This window comes from Propithecus coquereli, unplaced genomic scaffold (genome assembly GCF_000956105.1).
Source record: "Propithecus coquereli isolate 6110/MARCELLA unplaced genomic scaffold, Pcoq_1.0 Scaffold175, whole genome shotgun sequence".
Lineage (NCBI taxonomy): Eukaryota > Metazoa > Chordata > Mammalia > Primates > Indriidae > Propithecus > Propithecus coquereli.
The window spans coordinates 122,385-142,809 of record NW_012142190.1 but is presented as its reverse complement, the minus strand read 5'-3'; the positions used below and the strand labels follow the sequence as shown (position 1 = coordinate 142,809).

General features: G+C 33.6%; 1 protein-coding gene across 1 annotated transcript in view; it reads right to left on the bottom strand.

The window, feature by feature from the left end:
- LOC105808494 (PAB-dependent poly(A)-specific ribonuclease subunit PAN3-like) overlaps positions 1–20,425 on the bottom strand; it is a 53,362-nt gene that overhangs the window by 12,495 nt on the left and 20,442 nt on the right. The window contains exons 3-10 of the mRNA XM_012642147.1: positions 19,393–19,497; positions 18,501–18,558; positions 11,258–11,416; positions 10,902–11,018; positions 10,709–10,810; positions 6,830–6,995; positions 5,546–5,636; positions 936–1,075 (exon numbers count right to left, since the gene is read on the bottom strand). Of these exons, the coding sequence (XP_012497601.1) occupies positions 936–1,075; positions 5,546–5,636; positions 6,830–6,995; positions 10,709–10,810; positions 10,902–11,018; positions 11,258–11,416; positions 18,501–18,558; positions 19,393–19,497 (938 nt within the window). The remainder of the gene's footprint in view (positions 1–935; positions 1,076–5,545; positions 5,637–6,829; positions 6,996–10,708; positions 10,811–10,901; positions 11,019–11,257; positions 11,417–18,500; positions 18,559–19,392; positions 19,498–20,425) is intronic.

The window sequence follows — 20,425 nt, the reverse complement described above, 5'->3', positions numbered from 1 at the left end:
CCCAATTCCATACCCCAGGGCTGGTCCAAAAAGAAACTGGATCATCCAGGGCTACACAGAAAGATCAGAAGGGACAGCTGTAAGCTAAAAGAGACTGTTGATTAGGATCAATAAGTTCTAATTGCTTCTAGAATATACTAGGAAAAATGTCAAGACTTCCTAGCCACTCTTCTCTAATATAACTCATAATTATAATAAAGGTGGTGGTTGCCCACCCTCTGGAATCTCCCAATAGCAGATGTGTCTTAGGGAGAGGCACTTCTGTGGTGACAATAGTACAAAGTGGGTTTCTCCTAAGCCAAATTCATTTCAAATTTATATTTAAGGATTCTCTGGAGTAAAGATATTGGAGCATAAGTAGGGGGCCCTCTACAAACATGCTTTCCAGAATGGGTGTTTTGGCCATAGAGTACATAACTGGATTACATCCGAGGCTTATTCACGATGGTTTTCACACTCCCTAGAGCAGCACTGTCCAAAAGAACTCTGAGATGATGGAAACATTCTGTATCTGTGCTGTCCAATTATGTTAGCTGGTAGCTACATGTGGCTGGCTGCTGAGTTCTTAAAATGTGGCTAGCATAATTAAAGAACTGAATTTTAAATTTTAATTAATATTAATTTAAAAGGTCACATGTAGCTAGTGGATACCAACATGGCTCTACAAGGTATCCTTTGACCAAATGTTTAAAACATCAATAACTAATTTAAACACATCAGTTTATTAATTTATTCTAAAAATATATATTTAGCCATAAAAATAAAGAAATTAAAAGTTGTTTGTGTTTTGCTTGATTTTAAATAACAGGAACTAAAACAGAACCACTGCTAAAAGGCCCCTTATGAAAATAAGCAATACCCAAACTTAAAACAAAAAAAACTCTGCCTTATCTCATAAGATCATTACATACATTTTATCACATATTGAAACTTACAAAATCAGATTCTTCAGGTCAGAGGAATAGTTGATTGTCACCAGTTCCATGGCTTTCTGTAAATTCTCTCGCTGAATTCCTGCCAAAGAGTTGCAAGCCAAAGCCAACACAACTTTTCCTAATGATATCAGATCTGCTTGCTGACATGAAAGAATAAATGTAACTTTTAATTTTTATTTCCTAGGTACACATGTAATACACTAACATTACCATCTAAATGGAAAAATCATTATAAATAAGCTGCGGACCTTAGGGCAGTGTTCTCAAACATTGGTGCTCATCAGAACCAACTTGGAGCTTATTAAAAAGATGATTTCTGAGCCCTTCCCCCAGAGATTCTTACTCAGTGGGTCTGGAAAATGGCCCAACATTTTTAAGGCACCCAGGTAATTCTGATATATGTAGTTTTAGGGCAACACTTTAAGAAACATAAAGCAATTTACATGCCAACTAAGGACTGCTGCTTTTAAACGTTTTTGGTTTTTTAAAAAACAATTTAAAATTTAAATAGAGCAGATATTCTTCTCTGTTACAACAAATTTAAGGTTACTATATACTTGCTTATACTTTTCTCATTTTCCATGACTCCCAGAATATAGTGGGAGTATAAAGAATTATTTGAAGAAAGTTCCCATTGCAACATAATGTTCTATCCCATTACAGACATAAACATTAACTTGATTTTAGAGCAAGTTCTCTAGAACATCAAAAATGCTGCAAACTTCATGATATCCCAGCTGTCTTTGTTTCCAAATAGACTATTTTAATCACACTATTACAGATCTCTGAGCTCTGGAACCACCTGCTTTCCTTTTTTAATTTTTTTTTTATTTTTAAAGATTTACCATTCTGAGGCTTTCCTTCTAAAAGGATTTTCAAAAGATAGCTGGCTGAATTAAGGTAAGCTCTTTATCATATAACTCTTTATAACTCCAGGAAACAGAATGGTCATCTCAACTGGCCCTGCTTGGTAGGCAACTATTAACAATCACATGGCTTGGAGAATGGAGTAGTAGCTCAGAGTTAACATGAAATCATTTGAAGTAATTTCTATAGAAGATTTCTGTAAACTTTCAAAATCTGAGATCTCATCTGAATTATTAGATACATGTTCATTTACTGAGTGTTGGTTTACTGTAAGAAGTTTTCAAGCCTAGCTGTATATTACAATAACCTGAGAAGCTTAAAAACAAAATAAAACAAATACCACAAAAACAAAAATCATCTAGTGGCCATCCCTTCATGGCACTATATTAGTCTGGAGTAAGATCTAGGTACCGGAATTTTTCAGAGCTTCCACAAGAGATTTTTCTACGCAGCCAAGGTTGAGAACCATCAGTTGAGTAGAATATTTGTAACTGGCATATCTGGGAAACTAGCATATTTCAATCACTAGTGAAATTTTAGCACTACATGGCTATCTTTAACAACATTTTACCTAAATAATAAGGAATAAGAGGAAGGCAAACTTCATTACTAAAATAACATTTCAAAGTTCAAATTTTAAAATGTGTCCCAAACTAGTATTTGTAAATCTGCCACTTTAAACACAAGATCCTATAATCAGTAAAAAACTGATTGGATCAACTACATTGAATCTATCAGGAGAAGAGATGCCAAGGATTTATGTCAGAGAAACCTTTTAAGCTTCACTGGTAATAAACAGTTGGGAGCCCAGAATGGCAGGAGGGAAGCTGGCATGGGAAGAAACACCATTACTGACACCATCGTTTCTGTTCTCTGGAGGACTCTGTTATGAACTCTAAGAAGGATTCGCCCCCAATCATACTACAGATCAGATAAAACAATTCAAGTTATATTAATGAAATTATAGAAATCTTGGTCAAAAGAAATCAGTACATGTAAATGCTAGCTGTAAATTTCTATAGGTATTTCAATCTAATATATTAAGCAAAGCAAACCGTAGGTGGTTGTTATCTACCAAGTATTTGAGCAGCAGGTACCAACACACAGCCTCCCAACCCTTAAAAGCAGCAGCAGAATTTTCAGTTTGGCTCCATCCTGAATTAATGCTGTATTAAGCCTCCCACCTAGAACACTCCATTATTCCCTATTATGAGACAGGAAAACAAAGATCCAAGATAGCTAAAGAACTGGATGGGTTTAAAAGTAAGAATATCTGATTTTGAGTACATCTCACCACCTCTCTAAAGGTGACTCAAGGTGGGAATACTCACTTTTAGAAATAAAGTATACATGTGACATAATCTGGATTAAATTAGAATTGATTTTTTTAAACAAATGAAGTTAATGAAGTGTTGCTTAATTAAGAAAGTTTAACATCATAAAAACTCAATAACTCTCCTTTCCTTATTTCCCAGCTAAATAATTTTCCATTTGTTATTTTGCTTCTTACCTCCATCTGGTTTTTCCCCCCATTTGTTGAATTCAGGAGGTTTTCCCCCCAACTCATTTTCAGTTTCTTCCTGATTCTTGATTTCTTGAATTCTTTCTCTGATTCTATCTATGGCTCTAATTATGTCCATTTTACTGAAAGTCAGTCTCTATTCACGTGTCTGAAACAGACTATGAAAAATAGACTACAAGAAACAACGCACTCCTTTCTTATGCTCCCTCTTCTCTGTAAAAATCACATTCCCCTTTTTAGGACTATCTTTAATTCTCTCCTATACCTTACTATAATAAGCTATATGAAAAGTCATCTATACATATATACCAAAAAATAAGAAAGGAAAGAAAGTCTGATATATCCTTTAATGCTGAAAAAATAAAGAGAAAGTGACAATTGGTTGAAGGTTGCCTGATTTTTATCAGTGAATGCAGTTCCTGACTTACAAATCAGTTGCCCTAAATGCTTACTTAATAGCTGGTTGTTTAGAACTCAGGGATCAGTTTTTCTTATGAAGAGTTTTGTTTTTCAAGGTAACTACACAACCTGTAACATAACTGGAATACTGTACATTTACAAATAAAAGGGAGAAACTGACTAGTTTGATTTTTCTTTTTTCTGTGAGTGTCACACAAACTAGTCTTGTTTTATACTAGTAATTTTAAAGAAAAGGAACCCTACTCAGAAAAGAAAAAGGAGACAACTGTAAGGCATATGTTTTGTTTTCTAATGTGGATGGGGGTTTCTAGATACTTACAATACAAGTTGATGGCACTGGCTCTAAAAACGTGTAATTTTCCTTCAAAAATTTAATATGATTTGCTTGAATATATGAAGATCACTAACAGTCAATAATCAATCACTTTTGGAAGCACAAAGATTATGAAGAAAAATTAATCAAAGCCTGTTAGTTAAGCACTAAGTAAATAAGTATAAGACAGAAGAGAAGGAAAGTAAGCTAAGAAACAACCACCCTAGATAACGAAGAGGGAGCAAATCCCCTTAGGCAGAAGAAAGCTGCTGTTGAAGAAAAAAAGAATTAGGCAGATTCCTCCTTTACAGTGCCCACTAGATGTTGTTATCAACCAGGACAGCTTGGGAACTGTTGACGTTAGGTAGGCACAAGCAGAGAGGAAGAAAGATGTGAAAAGTCTGCATACAAGTGAGTGCCACGAATACCTGTAAGTCTTGGGATTGCACTGTCTGTGGTTCAGTAACAAGGATTTGTGCATGAATTAGAATACTAATACTACTTAGACTCTACTTCTCACTTTGTCCTTTCTTTTCTTTTTGTTCTCAAATTTTGTCTCATATAAAGTGAACTAAAATCTTCTTTTAAAACTTTAAACAAAAAGAAGTTGAGAAGAGCAATGGGAAGGTGTTTCTCTATGTGATTAAGAGATTCCGCCTTATAGCAAACCTCTGTAAGTTAATAAATGTTCAAAAAAACCAAAAATTTCTTACATACAAAGAACTAAAATTGTCTTAAAATCACAGCTGTCTAGCCTAATGTGAACTACTTACTGCAATACAAACTGAATTAGATGAAATATTTACTTTAATCACATTACTTGCAGAGTAATCAAGGTGAAAGCAATTATTCTTAATGCTTAAAGGGATAGGTTCTTACTTTCCTATACCTTATATTGAAATCAGGAAATAAGAAATAGCAAAATAGCTAAGAATATCATGAGGCCTAAATCAACCCTAATAGAATGAAGTCAGACAATAACCAAATTCTGATAATGTATAAAAAGTGAATGATATGCTCTGACTAAGCAAAAGAAAATGGCAATCCAACAACAAGCCTTTGAAAATATTTCTAAAATTTTATGACTGGTAGTAGGACAAGTGTTTTAAAAGTAAAAATAATTGGTGTGATTAAATAAAAGGAGTGAAAAGGGTGGCATTTAATATAATTCATTCAGGTAATTAATCTGTTTTAATCCATCTATGCTGAGAACAACTTTCCCAGTTACATAAATACATTTTCATTTTGAATAGCTAGAGCCTCTGACACTGTCATTAATTCTGTATATTCCAACCTATAGGGCTCTATGCTAAGTACATCACAGTGGCTATGAAATACACATTCAAAGTTTGCACAGAGACCACCCAAGAATAAATTGAAACCTAGGCTTAAAACCCTGAAATACTTTAAAATAAACAAAATTTGTCTTCAAAATAGAAAAACAAGATTTAAATTATTAAATAAGTATTTATATTAATTCTTACTCACCTGGTACTGGGCCATTAATGCCAAAGGATTATTATTTTGGCTGTTATCAAATGTTAAAACATCAAAAACTCCAACACAATTTACTCGCAACCTTTAAGGACCAGAGAATTTAAGAAAATAATTACAGTAAGTTTTTTAAAATTATATACTAATGGAAATTTAACATTCCTTATAATATTAGGAAGGATCTCAGACTGTTTAGTCTAACTCCATCCCCACTCCCACACCATCCACCATTTTAAAAATGGGAAATTAAGGCTCAGAGATAGGTCTACTGTTACAAAAGTCAGTAACTGATAAAGCCAGAACTGTAACACACATCTTTTGACTAACAGGTCAGTGTTCTTTTCACTTCTCTAAGCTGTTTATTACATATCCATGAAAGAGAACTAGTTAGTTTCCTAACACTTGATAAGATGTACTAAGCACTGTTCTAATCATTTTACATGTATTAACTCATTCAAATCTCTCAATAACCTTATCAAACAGGTACTCTATAAATGAGGAAAATGAAGTTAATATTAGCACTTGTCTAATAAGGTTGTGCAAACACAACTTGAAGAAAGAAGTTAAGTTACTTTTTCAAGATTATATAGATAGTAAGAGCCAGGATACAGACCCAGGCAGCCTGGTACCAGATCTTCGGCTATGCTGTCCAAGACAATTCTCCAAATTAATAGTAACTCAAAACTCAGGTGACATCAAGACTGGTAACACTGCATCAGTGGTTCTCAAAGCATGGGACTTGACCAGCAACAACAGCATCACTTAGGAACTTGTTAAAAATGCAAATTCTCGGGCCCCATCACAGACTTACTGAATGAAAAACTCTAGGTTTATCAGACAATGTTGCAGTAAAAGAAAATAATTTTAAAGGAAAAAACCTACAAAACAAAAAACTCTAGGAGTAGAGCCCAGCAATTTATGTTTAACTCAATCAATTAAACATAATCATGAATCAATCTAGGTGATTCTGATTCATGCTAAAATTTGAAAATTATGGTTCTACATAGAAAAGTTGTACTGCTATTATTTCTATATTCCCCGAACCCTAACAATATATACCTCCTTGACCCTTCCCCCAAGAGTTTTGGTTAATAACCAGGCACTTCATTAAGAATTCAACTTTTTTTTTTTAAAACTTACAAATGAACTCAAAGTCACCGCAGTTCTTCTGGATGGAATGTATGAAAAGGTAGAATTAAAACAAATAATCATGCTTTCTTTACTAAGCTGTCAAATGAAAGACGCTCAAGAAAGAAGCCAAAATTCAAATGCTAGTACCTTGTTTTGCCGGTTATCAGAATCTTTGTTGGGTCCATAACACGACATGCCAAACCAGCTGTATGAATGGTACGCAATGCAGAACTCAGTTGGACAATATATGCCCAAATAAGAGATTCTGGCAATAATCCTGCATGCTGTCTGGGCAATGGTCCATCGTGCTGGCCTATAAAACAAATTTTAAAATGACATCTTTATTTAAGCAACCAACTAAAAGACTGAAACACTTAAACCAAAATTAATAAAGAAAATTCATGGCACAGTGTGTCGATTTGTGTGTGTGTGTGTGTGTGTGTGTGTGTAATTTTAGACTATAAGAAAGAATTTAAGAGAGAAGTCAGACAAAGGTTCCTATGTCTGCGATTATACTTTTTATATTGTTAGCAGAAGTAGAGCTCTCAATGAAATGCTCTTTTCTGTGACCACATAATGACTTAACAATAAAAATTACTTAAAGCAAGAATTTATACTTAATTGTTAACCAAATAAATATAAATTCTGATTAAAAACAGGAACTGTAGAGATTTCTACTTTACTTAAAATGTGGATAATCCTAGCCTATATTATTGTTTAGGTATGTGAGAGCTGTTCATTCTGTGGGATATAAAAATCTCTATCATTATTTATGTTGAATGTTTATTTTCTGTATACTGCTCAGCCTCCTCTATTACAGAAATGTCCATTACACAGGAGATACCCAATTCACACACAAACATAAATGTAAAACACTGCATGTCACTTATGTGTAATGATAAAACACAAACATAATCTGATGTACCATGAAAAGTAATCATTTTTACTCTACCAAGTCTTGTAATTGCTTTTTGATAATATTTTCTAGATCATGGTTAATACTCAAATCAGTAGGAAAGGAGGCATATAAATTTAATCCAGATTTTGTCATTATTTCAGGAAATACGACCTTATATTTATATTGTTGTAAACAACCTTTTGTGAATCAGGTATAAAAGCAACAAAATTAAATGGTTAATTACGGAGATAATAAATAAAAAATAGGAGCCTATGGCTCGGGGTAAAATTTCTAGTAAGAAGCACATACAGGCCGGGCGCGGTGGCTCACGCCTGTTGTCCCAGCTTCCTGGGAGGCCGAGGCGGGAGGATAGCTGCAGCTCGCCGGTTCGACACCGGCCTCAGCGCAGTGAGACCCCGTCTCTATAAACAAAAAAATAGTAAAGACAAAAAAAAACACACAAAACCAACAAAACGCAGCCGGGCGCTCTGGCAAGCGCCTGTAGTCCCAGCCGCCAGGGAGGCTGAGGCAGAAGGATCGCTCACAGCCCAGGACCTGGAGCTTGCGGTGACCCCCCTCACTGCACTCTGCCCAGGACGCGAGTGACACTCTGTCTCCACAAAAACAAACACGGAAACTGACGCAGTGCCTGCTTAAACCCCCTCCCCCTCATTTTCAAACAATAAAAAGATACTTAAAAAAAAAAAAAAAAAAAAAGAAGCACATACAAAATTCAAAATTATTACTTCTCGACTTGGACAGAACTGTAGATAATACACTACAGAAAATAGTTTGAGATGACTCACAAAGTGGTTCTAGTGATAAATGCCAAGACAATGTCAAAGATGACTATGAAGAGTTTAATTAAAACTATTTAATAAACCCAGTAATAAGGAAAAGGAAAATTTATAGCAAACACATAGTGCTGTGCGCCAGATTCTGTTCTAGTTGTTTTATCCACATCAACTCACTTCAAGCTTCTTATCGACCCCTACGTGGTATGATATTATTCCCACTTTCTCAATTAGTGTATTTCTTATAACATGTGATTTTTAAATTTGTGTTAAGATAATACATTGCACAGTATAAGCAAACAGTAGACTTCCATGCATGTATGGTATGTTTAGGGAAGTTACTACCATTCAAACAATATTTTAAAATATTACAAAAAGGATTGCTTCCTGTGAAAATTAAACATTACTGTATCAAATAATTAGTCAACACCGAAAACAGAACAACTGAAGTGGGAAAAAAAAATGGAAAAGAATGTTATTAAAGAGTGGTTCTCAACAAGGGTTGATTTTGGCCCCTAGGACATTTGGCAATGTCTGGAGATATTTTTGGTCTCACAGCTGGGGTAGAAGATGCGGTTGCTATTGGCATGCATTAGGTAGAAGCCAGGCCATCTAGCAGGTAGAGGTCAATGCTAACCATTCTGTAATGCACAGGGCAACCCTCACCAAAATAATTATACAGCCCAAGATGTCAATAGTGCTGAGGTTGAGAAACCCAGCTATAAATTAAAGCCAACAGTCATTTCACAGGTGTTATTACTAAAATAAACTTGAACAACAACTCTATTCATATATAGGAAAAGTTATACCACATCCCCTTTCAACAAAATTATGTATGTGTCTACAGATGACATTGCAAAAGGAAAAAAATGACCACACTATATGACCAGATTTTTAATGTGAAACAGCCATGTAACCACAGCTTTCTTTTTTTCAACTGTCAGAAGGCAGAAAGCAAAGTTACAAGCAAACAGAAATAATATAATTTTTATCTATAATTAGTCTTTAAAAGAGCCGCAATCTAAAAAATACTTTAATGTGGACTCAAATCTTTCATCCCCTTCCATTAATTTCTATTAGTTATATATTCAAGAAAATCTTAAAAAGATTAAAAACCATAGTAAAGAATGTGATGCTTCTCTTTCTTGCCCTGAAACCAGAAAATGAGACCTTCCCCATATATATAAACTAATTAATAGACATCTCAAAATGGATTTACTTTTTCTCAGAAATCATTTACCCTTTAATAAACATTTGTTAGAATATAATTAAAATATTGTGGTTCTTTGCAAAAGTTGAATGATAAAACAATTCTTTAAGTAAATATCAGAAAGGGGCAAAAAACAAAAAAAAGGAGAAAATATACCATATTAAAGTTACCTGAAAATCTATTTTGAAGACTGATTCCATAAGTAACATGGAATCCTAACTTTAAACAAAAGCATTTGTTTAGAGAAATAATTACATAAATGATGATATATAGTCACAGTGGGAATCATTAAATTATATTCAGAGAATATAAAAACTAGGCAAAAATATTTATAATAAATGAAAGACACAATGATATAAAATGATAATGCAAAGGGAGACAAAAACAAAACTAGAAAGAAATGTATCAAAAGAGTCATAATCCTTATACTTTGGCAGTGAAGCCATAAGGATTTTTCTTTTTAATTTATTAAATTTTCCAAATATGCTGGATGTAGTGGCTCATGCCTGTAATCCTAGCACTCTGAGAGGCTGAGGAGGTAGGACTGCTTGAGCTCAGGAGTTTGAAACCAGCCTGAGCAAGGGCAAGACCCTGTTTCTACTAAAAACAGAAAAATTAGTCAGGTGTCACGGGGCATGCCTATAGTCCCAGCTACTCCAGAAGCTGAGACAGGAGAATCACTTGAGCCCAAGAGTTTGAGGTTACAGTGGACCATGATGACACCACTGCACTCTACCAAGGGTGACAAAGCGAGACTCTGTCGCGAAAAAAAAAAAAAAAAAGAAAGAAAAATCCAATCATCTTTATTCAGAAAGTGCATTTTTAAAAGAAAATCATATTCAGAGGAAAAAACATTTTTAACATATTATCAGTTATTTCAAACACAAGATATATATGAGTCTTCCACAACTCATCTCATCTCAGTAAATCCACAAAATCCATTATTTCCTAACTTTCTTGCAGATCAACTCCATTTCTTTGAGATATTTCTTTTAAAAATGTAATAGGGTTTTTAAGCTGAGTGATTACAGGGATAAACCAATATGTATTTCACAACACAAAGTTATCATTCCACTGAGCAAAAGCATTTGCCAAAATAAAGTTTGTTTGCATCTTTTTCCTACCCCACTTTCTCTTTGTGAAATAGGCATCAGCATTGGGGTCATTAAAGTGTCTGTTCATCATGGTTTCTCCTCCAGCATGGAAATCATATGCAAACACAAGAGCTGAAAATAAAACACAAACACTTATTACTGAAATCTGGTTTTAAATAATGAAGCTCACCAGTAGAAAGACAAATTATAAGTTACTACTCACAAGGCTCGGCAAATGCCTTAGTGGTAAATACTTCACGCAAAGTGACAATATTTGAGTGTTGAATTTTTTTCCACATATCGACCAACACCATGCACTTTGTATTAACAAGACGAAAACCTGAAAAAGAAAATTTTTCTACTATAGTAAACTGTAAATGACATCTATCATATTCCGTCAGAAATAAGAAAATACCATATTTATACATTGCTTATGAGGTACTAATTTCCAAAAGAAAACAATACATTTATTTATTGTCCTTTAAATTCATATGTTAAATAAATCAATTTATTTAAGAAGGTCTGAATACTCTCAGCCCAAATAATATTATTATAAAAGATGATAATTTGTTTCCATACCATGTATTCTCCGAAGGCAATATGGTAGATCATCTTTGCTATTTACAGCTTTGTAGCAAGATGTAATATACCCAAAATTACTTGATTTCTGTATCCGGTTAGGGGGTGGCAGTGGTTCTAAAGGGAACAGGCTATGATAGCTGTCAACTTCTGCAGGAACTGCTAAAGTAATTCATAAGAAGACAACTTTAAATATAGACGTTCATAAATCTCTCACAGTAACAAAAAAGAAAGCAAATCTACTATAAACAATCATGTATTACAACATATTTTTGTATTATAGGATAGTGTCAGTGTTTATAACAATTCTATAAAACTATGCCTTCACTAAAAATAGGCATAACTAAAGTTCATACATTCAAAAATATTTCCTATCTTTTATAGCACAATATGTTTGTTTCTCAAACGATCTGGGTTACTGCTTAGATACTAAACATGTCTGCTTCTGATGCTGAGTAAAAATCAAGATAAATTTTGCTTCTTTAACATATTGCCACACTAGGAAAAAAAAAAATTTTCCCTGGGGCCATGGTGTTTAACTAAAACAAAAAGATCCTTCCTAATTTGTTATTTTTTATTGTTTTCTGTGCGTGAGTTATGTGCAACCCAATCCATGTTTTTAGAATTGTCAATATTAATTGTAACAATAAGAACATCAACAAGAAAGATTTTCATGAACCAACTGCAGGATTTTGCTTCACGAGGCCCCAGGCTCAAAACTAGACTGAGTTAAATACAACTCACATGGCAGTCAATCAAATTAAACATTTTATTTTGTACAAAATATATTCAGACAATGGTATTTAACACATAAATTCTTATTTTTTAAAGTATAAAGAAATCAAAATAAATCACATTAAATTGAGTAGTATGTACATGCATGTATATGTTTGTGTGTATATCAATGTACGTTCCTATAGATGTGGCAATCTGTACCAAACTCTTAAAAATTAATCTTTTGCTCAGTATGAACAACTCAAGGAAATTATCTCCCCAAAATAATTAAGAGATGGACAGCTGATAGCAATGCTAACTTCAGGTGAATAACAGTGAAAATATCAGTAATATAAAAGTACAAGAATAGGAAACTGTTATAAATAGGTATTAGAACAACCATTTAGTGAAATAATACTATTTTAATGCCTAGCAAAACATAAAAAAAAAAAAAAAAGCAACTTCCATGCTCTGCAAAGAAAGAAAAATTGTGTTTAAGAATATATAATGCATAGAGATTTGCTCATGATACACTGTTAGGCTCCAAAAGCTGTATATCTTGAATCCAAATTTGCTATTTCATACAAAACCTAGAAAGTTATACACTAAAATGTATTCGGTGGTTGGTTTCTCTACAGAGTATAAGCAATTTATTTTCCATTCTTTACAGTTCCCTATTTTCTAGAACAAACTAAACGTGTTACCAGTTGTATAATCCAAAAAGACAAGTAGTTTTTCAAATCGAATAAGATTAATTATGTTTTCCAACAGAATATGAATCTATGCTTCCATTCTGTTAAGCGTCTTGAATGACTTAGGAACATTCATGATATTTTAAGTGAACAGAAGATAACTGAACATGTAGTATAATATATGCGTAGAAAACCAACAAGCAAGGAATATAGACAACTTTAACAATGCTAACTTTTCAGTAGAGGAATTTTATTCTTTTCTTTACACTACTCTGTATTTGCCAAACATTTTATAATAAACATGTTTAGCACTATTTTAAAATATGGCATTAAATCTTTTTTAAAAACCTACAAAAAAACCCACAAGTGATAATTTTTGACCTCTGACTGGTGACAAGTACATGCGAAACCCTATTAAGAAAACTCTCATTAATTCCAGAAGACAGGTTCAAAATGATCCCTCCTTTGCCAAATACTTTATACTCATTATCTCTCAGCAATCCTATATGGTAAGATTCCCTATTTCATAAAAGGAACATAAGGATTACATAGCTTAGAGAGGGAGCTGGGACACAAACCCAGGGCTCTCTGACCCTACAGTCTTAGACTTTTATTCCCTAGATGACATTCTGGCCATAGTGCAAAACAAACAAGGATTGATTCAATGTCACTTTCACTATCAAATCCAGGTCAAGTGGCATGTTCTACTGAAATAAAGGTAGCATATAGCCAGGTGCAGTGGTTCCAGCTACTCAAAAGGCTGAGGCAGGAGGACCCCTTGAGCCCAGGAGTTTAAATCCAGCCTGGGCAACATAGACTGTGCCTCTTAAAAAACATAATAAAGTAATAAAATAAAGGCAATATAAGGGAGTATACATACAAGTGAATATAGCTGTAACTTTTACTTTTGCCCATCTACTACTTTTATTTGAATAATCAGTGTAATTTCCACAAAGAAATCAAATGATAAATTTTGTTTCCTAACTATTTCATTAAGGAGCACTTAATACAGGAAGTAATTAATTTCGAACTAGTAAAAATGTACTGGACACCTACTATGCATTAGTGACCGCGTATTAATGAAACGGGCTTGTTTGGAGAAAAATAAAAACATAGATTTATATAAATCATAATACAAGGCAAAACAGCTATTAAGAAAGTACAATTCACCATGGCACTGGTTCGTAAACTTTCACACCCTTCAGAATCACCTAGAGGCTTGTTAAAGCAGTTTTTTGCACCCCATCCCCAGAGTTTTTGATACAGTAAGTCTGAAGTGGGGTCCAAGAATTTATAATTCTAAGTTGATAAACGATAACAAAAATGAGGCCACTGGTCAAGAGACCACACTTTGAGAACCACTATGCTATGGAAATACAGAGAATAGAGCAATTCCCAAGGATATTAGGAAAGATCTCATAGAAGAATTGACATTTTTTACTACAAATTGAAGAATAAGACTGCTTTCAATGGGCTAGAACAAATGAAAAGGGTACTTTGTGTTAAGGGAGTAAACAGAACAATAACTAGGACCAAGACCTGCATGTGTACAATGCATTCAAGAATGGCCAGATCTCATGTGGTAAGAGCATAGGGTATACCACAGAAGAGGCCCATAGCAGAGCTAAAGCTGAAAGAGGTACACGGGGATTAGATCACAGGGAAATGTAAATGCCATGCTAAGGACCTGAAATTTACTATGCCAAACAGTGGTATTCAAATCACCAGTGTGACAAAGAAACTGAGTAAGGGACATAATCAACTAAAAATCCTATGCTTTTAACTCCTTTATCCTGTGATCACTTTCAAGCAAGTCATGATGAATTTTACAGCTTGTAGGAAAAAATTTGTGCTTCAGTAGAAAATTATTCATTATCTAAATACCCTCAGGTGTTGGATTCTGATTCTATGAAAGATATTTTACAACCATAGATAACTAATAGCACTACAAAATAATCCTTGTCTAGACATGAATATTCTGTCCTGTCCAGTGGAGGTTTAATCAACTTCCCTCCTCCCCTGTGGAAACCCTAGTTTGTACATTTATTTCAATACTTCTGATCTATAACATGTCTTATGTTACTGGCTCCCCTCATGAGTTAAATAAAATTTGGCACAAACTCATTTTTATATCTATATGTCATGATTTTATCTTTTTCTAAAAATCATCTTTTAACAACTACATTTCCCAGTCTAAACCTGAAATAATCACATGTGGCCTAATATTAACCTTAAAAACCTAATGTTTCCACTATTAAACAAGAATATTCATTGTTGTTCTGTTCTTGTTTTCAGTTCAATTTAATAATTGCACATAATTAAGCATGAATAAAGGGAATGGGGTGCCTCCAACACTGTTAGCTATTGAAATGATTACTAGAGGTACCCTAGAGGTAAAAGCCAAGAAGAAAATCAACTTGGACGATTACATCTCACAGAGGTGCATTCAATTTTCAGTCTGGGGCCAGGTTCCACCAGACAGTATTAAAAACAATGATAAAAGGAAATTTTAGTTTCTTTCCCCTATATAACTTTATTTCCCCTCAAGGAAAATCACAAGGATAGGCTGGATAATAGACACTGATATCTAAGATTCAATGCAGTAAATCTGCAGCAGGGTTTCTCAACCTCAGCACTCCTAATATCTTGGACTGGATAATTCTTTGCTGTGAAGGACTGTACTGTACATAGTAGGATGTTTGGCAGCAGCCCTGGCCTCCATCCACTAGATGCCAGTAGCATCCTGCTTCTAGTGATGACAACCAATAATGTTTCAGACATTGGTAAAGTCCCCTGAGGTAGGTAAAATCATTCCTGGTTGAGAACCACTGATCTATCGGAAACAGATTATGACTTTGGAGTTGAGAAGTACTAATCTGATGAAAGTATAAAGTATGAAATATAAAATGAAAAGAATGAAGAGAGCAAGACCAAAGATTAATACATGAGTCAACATGAGACTTGAAGGTTAATAGAATAGTCAACATGAGAAATTAAAAAGATCAGAGTTAGAGAAATGACAAAAAGAACCATTTATTAAACCATGTTTGAATCTTGGTGCGCAGGATTAGATTAACTATAACCTTTAGTTTGTGACATTCAAATCAATTAGTCCATGTCTATGCATGACCTGCTTTTGTTTAATTATTCTTAATGATGTAATAAGTATCTGCAAACTCAGCACCCAAAAGGCTCAGATCTTTACTATAATCTAAATCCAATCATATAAATCCTCTGTCTTCCTTCTCTCTCCCTTCCATTCCTTTTTATATAGTTTTATTACATCTACATGGATTCCTCAAAAGTATATTGTGTATGCAGGTATATGTATGAGTATATGCATATATACATACATAAATAATATACAGAATTTTTAGTTTATAAACAGGTATTGTATGTAGTCTCTTGTAACTCACTTTTTTTACTTATTATATATTACTAAGATTTTTCTGCATTGTTGCATGGCAGTATACTTTCTTCATTTAAACTGCTGTAACATTTCACTGTCTGATGATATCACAATTAATTCATCCACTATCCTTCAAATAAATGGGCATTTGAATTGCTCAAGGTTCCTGCTGCTGTGAACACTGTTTTATGAGTATCTTGTATATTTTCCAATTGATAATATACAGGAGTTTGCCAGAGCAGAACTGCTGGATAAGAGGGTATACAGATATTCAACTTAAGGAGTTTTCCAAAGTGGTCGCAGGTTCATCAATTTATACTATCGCCACCAATATTCATAAGAATCTGTGGGTCCAGATCATAACACTTTAAAAAAATTTTTTTTCAAATTATTATGGGTACATAATAGTTGCATATAGTTTTAATTTCTGAGATGGGGTCTCACTCTGTCATTCAGGCTCAAGTGCAATGGTGTGATCATAGCTCACTGCAGCCTCAAACTCCTCCTGGCCCAGCCTCATGAACGGTTGGGACTACAGGCGAGCACACACGGCTAATTTTCTCTTATTTTTTTCGAGCTGAGTTCTCGCTATGTTTCCCAGGCTGGTCTCAAATTCCTGGTCTCAGATGTTCATACCACATTGATGGGATTACAGGCATAAGCCACGGTGCACAGCCCCTAACACTTTTTTATTTTTTACATGGTCAGACTTCAAAATAATCTTACTTATATTTCCCTAATCAGTGATGTTCAACATCTCTTAATGTATTTATTCAACAAATGAGTTTCTTCTTCCATAAAATGCCTATTCTGATCTTTTGGCCTGTTTTCTATTGAGTTGTTTGTGCTCTTACTGATAAGTAAGAGTTTTTTATACTCAGTTGTGTACATTGCAAATACATCCTTCCAAGCTTTTTGTTTTGTTTTTTTTTTTTAAACTATAGGTGTCTTTAGATAGTTTTAAATTTTAATTTAGTAAAATTTATCAGTATTTTCTTTTAGAGACAACAGCATTGTGTCCTGTATGGGAAATCTTTCCTTACTAAAAATGTTAAACCCATTCATTTATATTGTATAGTTAAGAGTTTTAAAGTTTTGTCTCAGACATGTAAGTTCTTAATCTATTTGGAGTTGATTTTTTAATGTGGCTTGAGATAATGATCCAATTTTATCTTCTCCATATAGGAAACCATTTTTCCAATGCCTTTCTTTCCCCACTGCCTTGCTCTCTTTATCACAGAATGTGTCTGGGCTCTCTTTAGCCTGTTTCATTAATCAATTTGTCTAACCCTGTGCCATTACCACACTGTTTAGTTACTACATACTAAACCAAGCCTCTCCTTCCCCAATAAACATATGGATTCTTCGTATGAACATGAACTATAATCATAACCTTCAAAGTGCCTTGGATAGTCTTGGCCCTTTAGTCTTTGGTAAATTTTATCATATTCCATGAAAAACGCTTTTATGAAAATTCTGTTACAATTTGACTAGAATTATAATGAATCCGTAGGTCAGGTCAATTTAAAAAAACGGTCACCTTACTCATTATATCTTCCTAATCATGACTATAGTATTTCACTCTGTTTATTTATCTTATTTAACACCTCTTAATAAGTCTTCCCTGTTGAGATCTTACACATCATTTGTTGTATTTATTCCTAGGTACTGATATTGTAAAACCATTTTCAAAAGCATTTTCTTTAAATTGTATTTTGAAGTTAACTGTATACTGGTCTATAGAAATGCAACTGATGTATTAATTTTATATCCAGCTGTTTTCTAAACTCTTATTTCAAATAATGCCTAACCTATAGTCATATGATTTACAGATGACAGGTTTATTTTCTCCTTTCCAATCTATATGCCTCCAATCTTTTTCAATTTTTGCCCTCGCTTAGGCCTCAACTACAATGTTAAATAATTAAGAAAAATTCCAATCTGAACATTTCAAAGGTTATGACAGGTAAGTCCCCTGCCCATCTAAACTGTAAAGATCAATCTGAAGATAAAACAGCCAGACATACTCCTTTTACTTCTTTGGCAAGCACGATAACACATATTGGACTACTACGCTGAACCCTTGATTACAACCAAGTGTTTTAATATTATCTCTATGGCAAATTCATTCCTACTGCATTATTTATAATGTTTTACTAAATTATATTATATTTAATTTACACAGAGTAAGCTAGGGAAAGAGATTTTAATACTCTGAGAACTATTGTGGTACAGTGAGAAAACCCTGGAAATCCTGACCCAACCAGCTATTTGCTAGCCACTGCTCCTAAAGGCAAGTGACTTAGCCTTAGTCAGTTTTTCCTCATATGTAAAATGGAGATGATACTATGTCACAGGATATTTGTAAGGGATAAATTAAGAATTATAATAGACTTTAAAAGGAAAGATGAATCAACTTGCATTTTACCTGGCATATCTGCTTGATCAATTTGAGCCATTGTTATTAAATGTCTGTTGATCAGCTCCTAAGAAAAGGAAATAAGTATATTTATATCTAAACACAGATTCTGAAATCCTTATTTCCTATTATAACTAAATAGTAAGTATTAATATTCCTGGCATGTGCACTTTTTAATATTGGTATTATGAAATAACACTTCTAAAGAAGGTAAAATGTCTAAATTCCAGTCCTAGATAGACCTGCCTATATGTAAGGTTGGGTTTAAGTAGCTGTGCTATAACCCGAAGCATATGATTATGTGGCTGAAAATTTAAGGTCTACTTGTAAGCTGGTCAAAACTGATTCTAAAAACATTATACTGGTAGAATTACTTTTGTGAAACAAAAATATTTCCCAGATTCTGGGTATAAAATGAAATTCTACATATCAACACCTAGCCATTTACCAAAAAATAAGACAGACAAAAAACTAATTTTTATAAAACGTACATTTTAAAAATATTGAGCTCTCTTAAAATGAAATTCAATTCTGAGCCAAACTACCTATTCTCAACCTATATCTATCAGCAAAAAGTTGTTTGAAGGTTAGAAATCATTTAAATTATTTATATACTTGAAAGAGCCCTTTTAATAGAAAGAATATGAACTATAAAAATGTGGCCCATTTAAGTGGCTATTTTATGTTTTATATTCTAATACATAATTACTTGAAATTTTCTTTAAAAATAGGCTTCCTTAAATAAATATATCAATTAAAACTTACACATTCTAAATTCTGCCTGCTTTAGTACAGCATTTTTGATTAAATAATATGATCTGAAAAGAGCTCTCTTCTTTCCCATTCTCTGATAAAGCACAGTAGACATTAAGTATTTCTACTATGAATTCTGAAAGCATACCTGTCGGAGTTCATCAGCCATGAAGAAGGAAGGTGCATTTGCTTTTGGTTGCATATAAGCAACATGAGGTGCAGTTGGAGGATAAATATGATAGTTTGGAAATACCTGAAAAGGTAGGGAGGGGGAAAATGTAATTGCTAATTTTTCTCAATTGATAAGCTTTATCACTGTTTTGATAACATTTTAATCTATACATGATAGTGATAAATTTTAAAACACTGTTCATCTTTAAACAATAGTTTCAATAGAATTAACCTCAGAGAAAAGCTGTTACCAGAATACTTTCTGAATAAATTTATTTTTTAAAAAATCTTATATTTCGATAATCAATTTTTCAAAATTAATGAGAAAGGAAACATTTCTTCAGATATAGTAAAATTTAAGCTCCAATGAGAAGGCAAACGTAGCTCGTTGGAAGAAATGTTACACAGTCAGCCCTCCGTATCTCTGCAAATACTATGCCATTTTATATCAGGGACTTGAGCATCTGTGGATTTTGGTATCTGAGGGGGGTCCTGGAACCAATCCCCCTGAGTGATGACTGTACAAACAGTTTATAGGTATTTTTTGAAAGCAACTGAAAGAAAAAAGAAAGAAAGAAAGAAAGGAATGAAAGAAAGAAATTAAAAGTGTTTGGGTACAGTAAGATAATGAAGTAACAAACTAACACTGCCTTTGTCACCCCCAAAATTTCCCCCTTCCTAGGCTTTTTGTAGCCAATCCAAAGTGCTAACACCTGTAAACACTTCAAACTGCAACAGTGAGGAGGACCAACTTATTCTAGGTCAGCAGTTTACTGAATAGAAGGATGCAACAGTATATGTACCTTCCAATACAAAATCAAAGCACAGTTTAAAATATCTCTGCTATTTTTTTATTCTTTCATTTTAAAAACAAACTTTTTTTTTTCCACTTTTAAGAATGAATTCAGCTAATTGCTGTTGCCAGCAGATTATTCTGCTCTGGATCTCAATTAGGAAGTAGTTTTGCAATACTTGTAAGCTTTTCTTTAACCGGTATCTGCAGGGAGAAT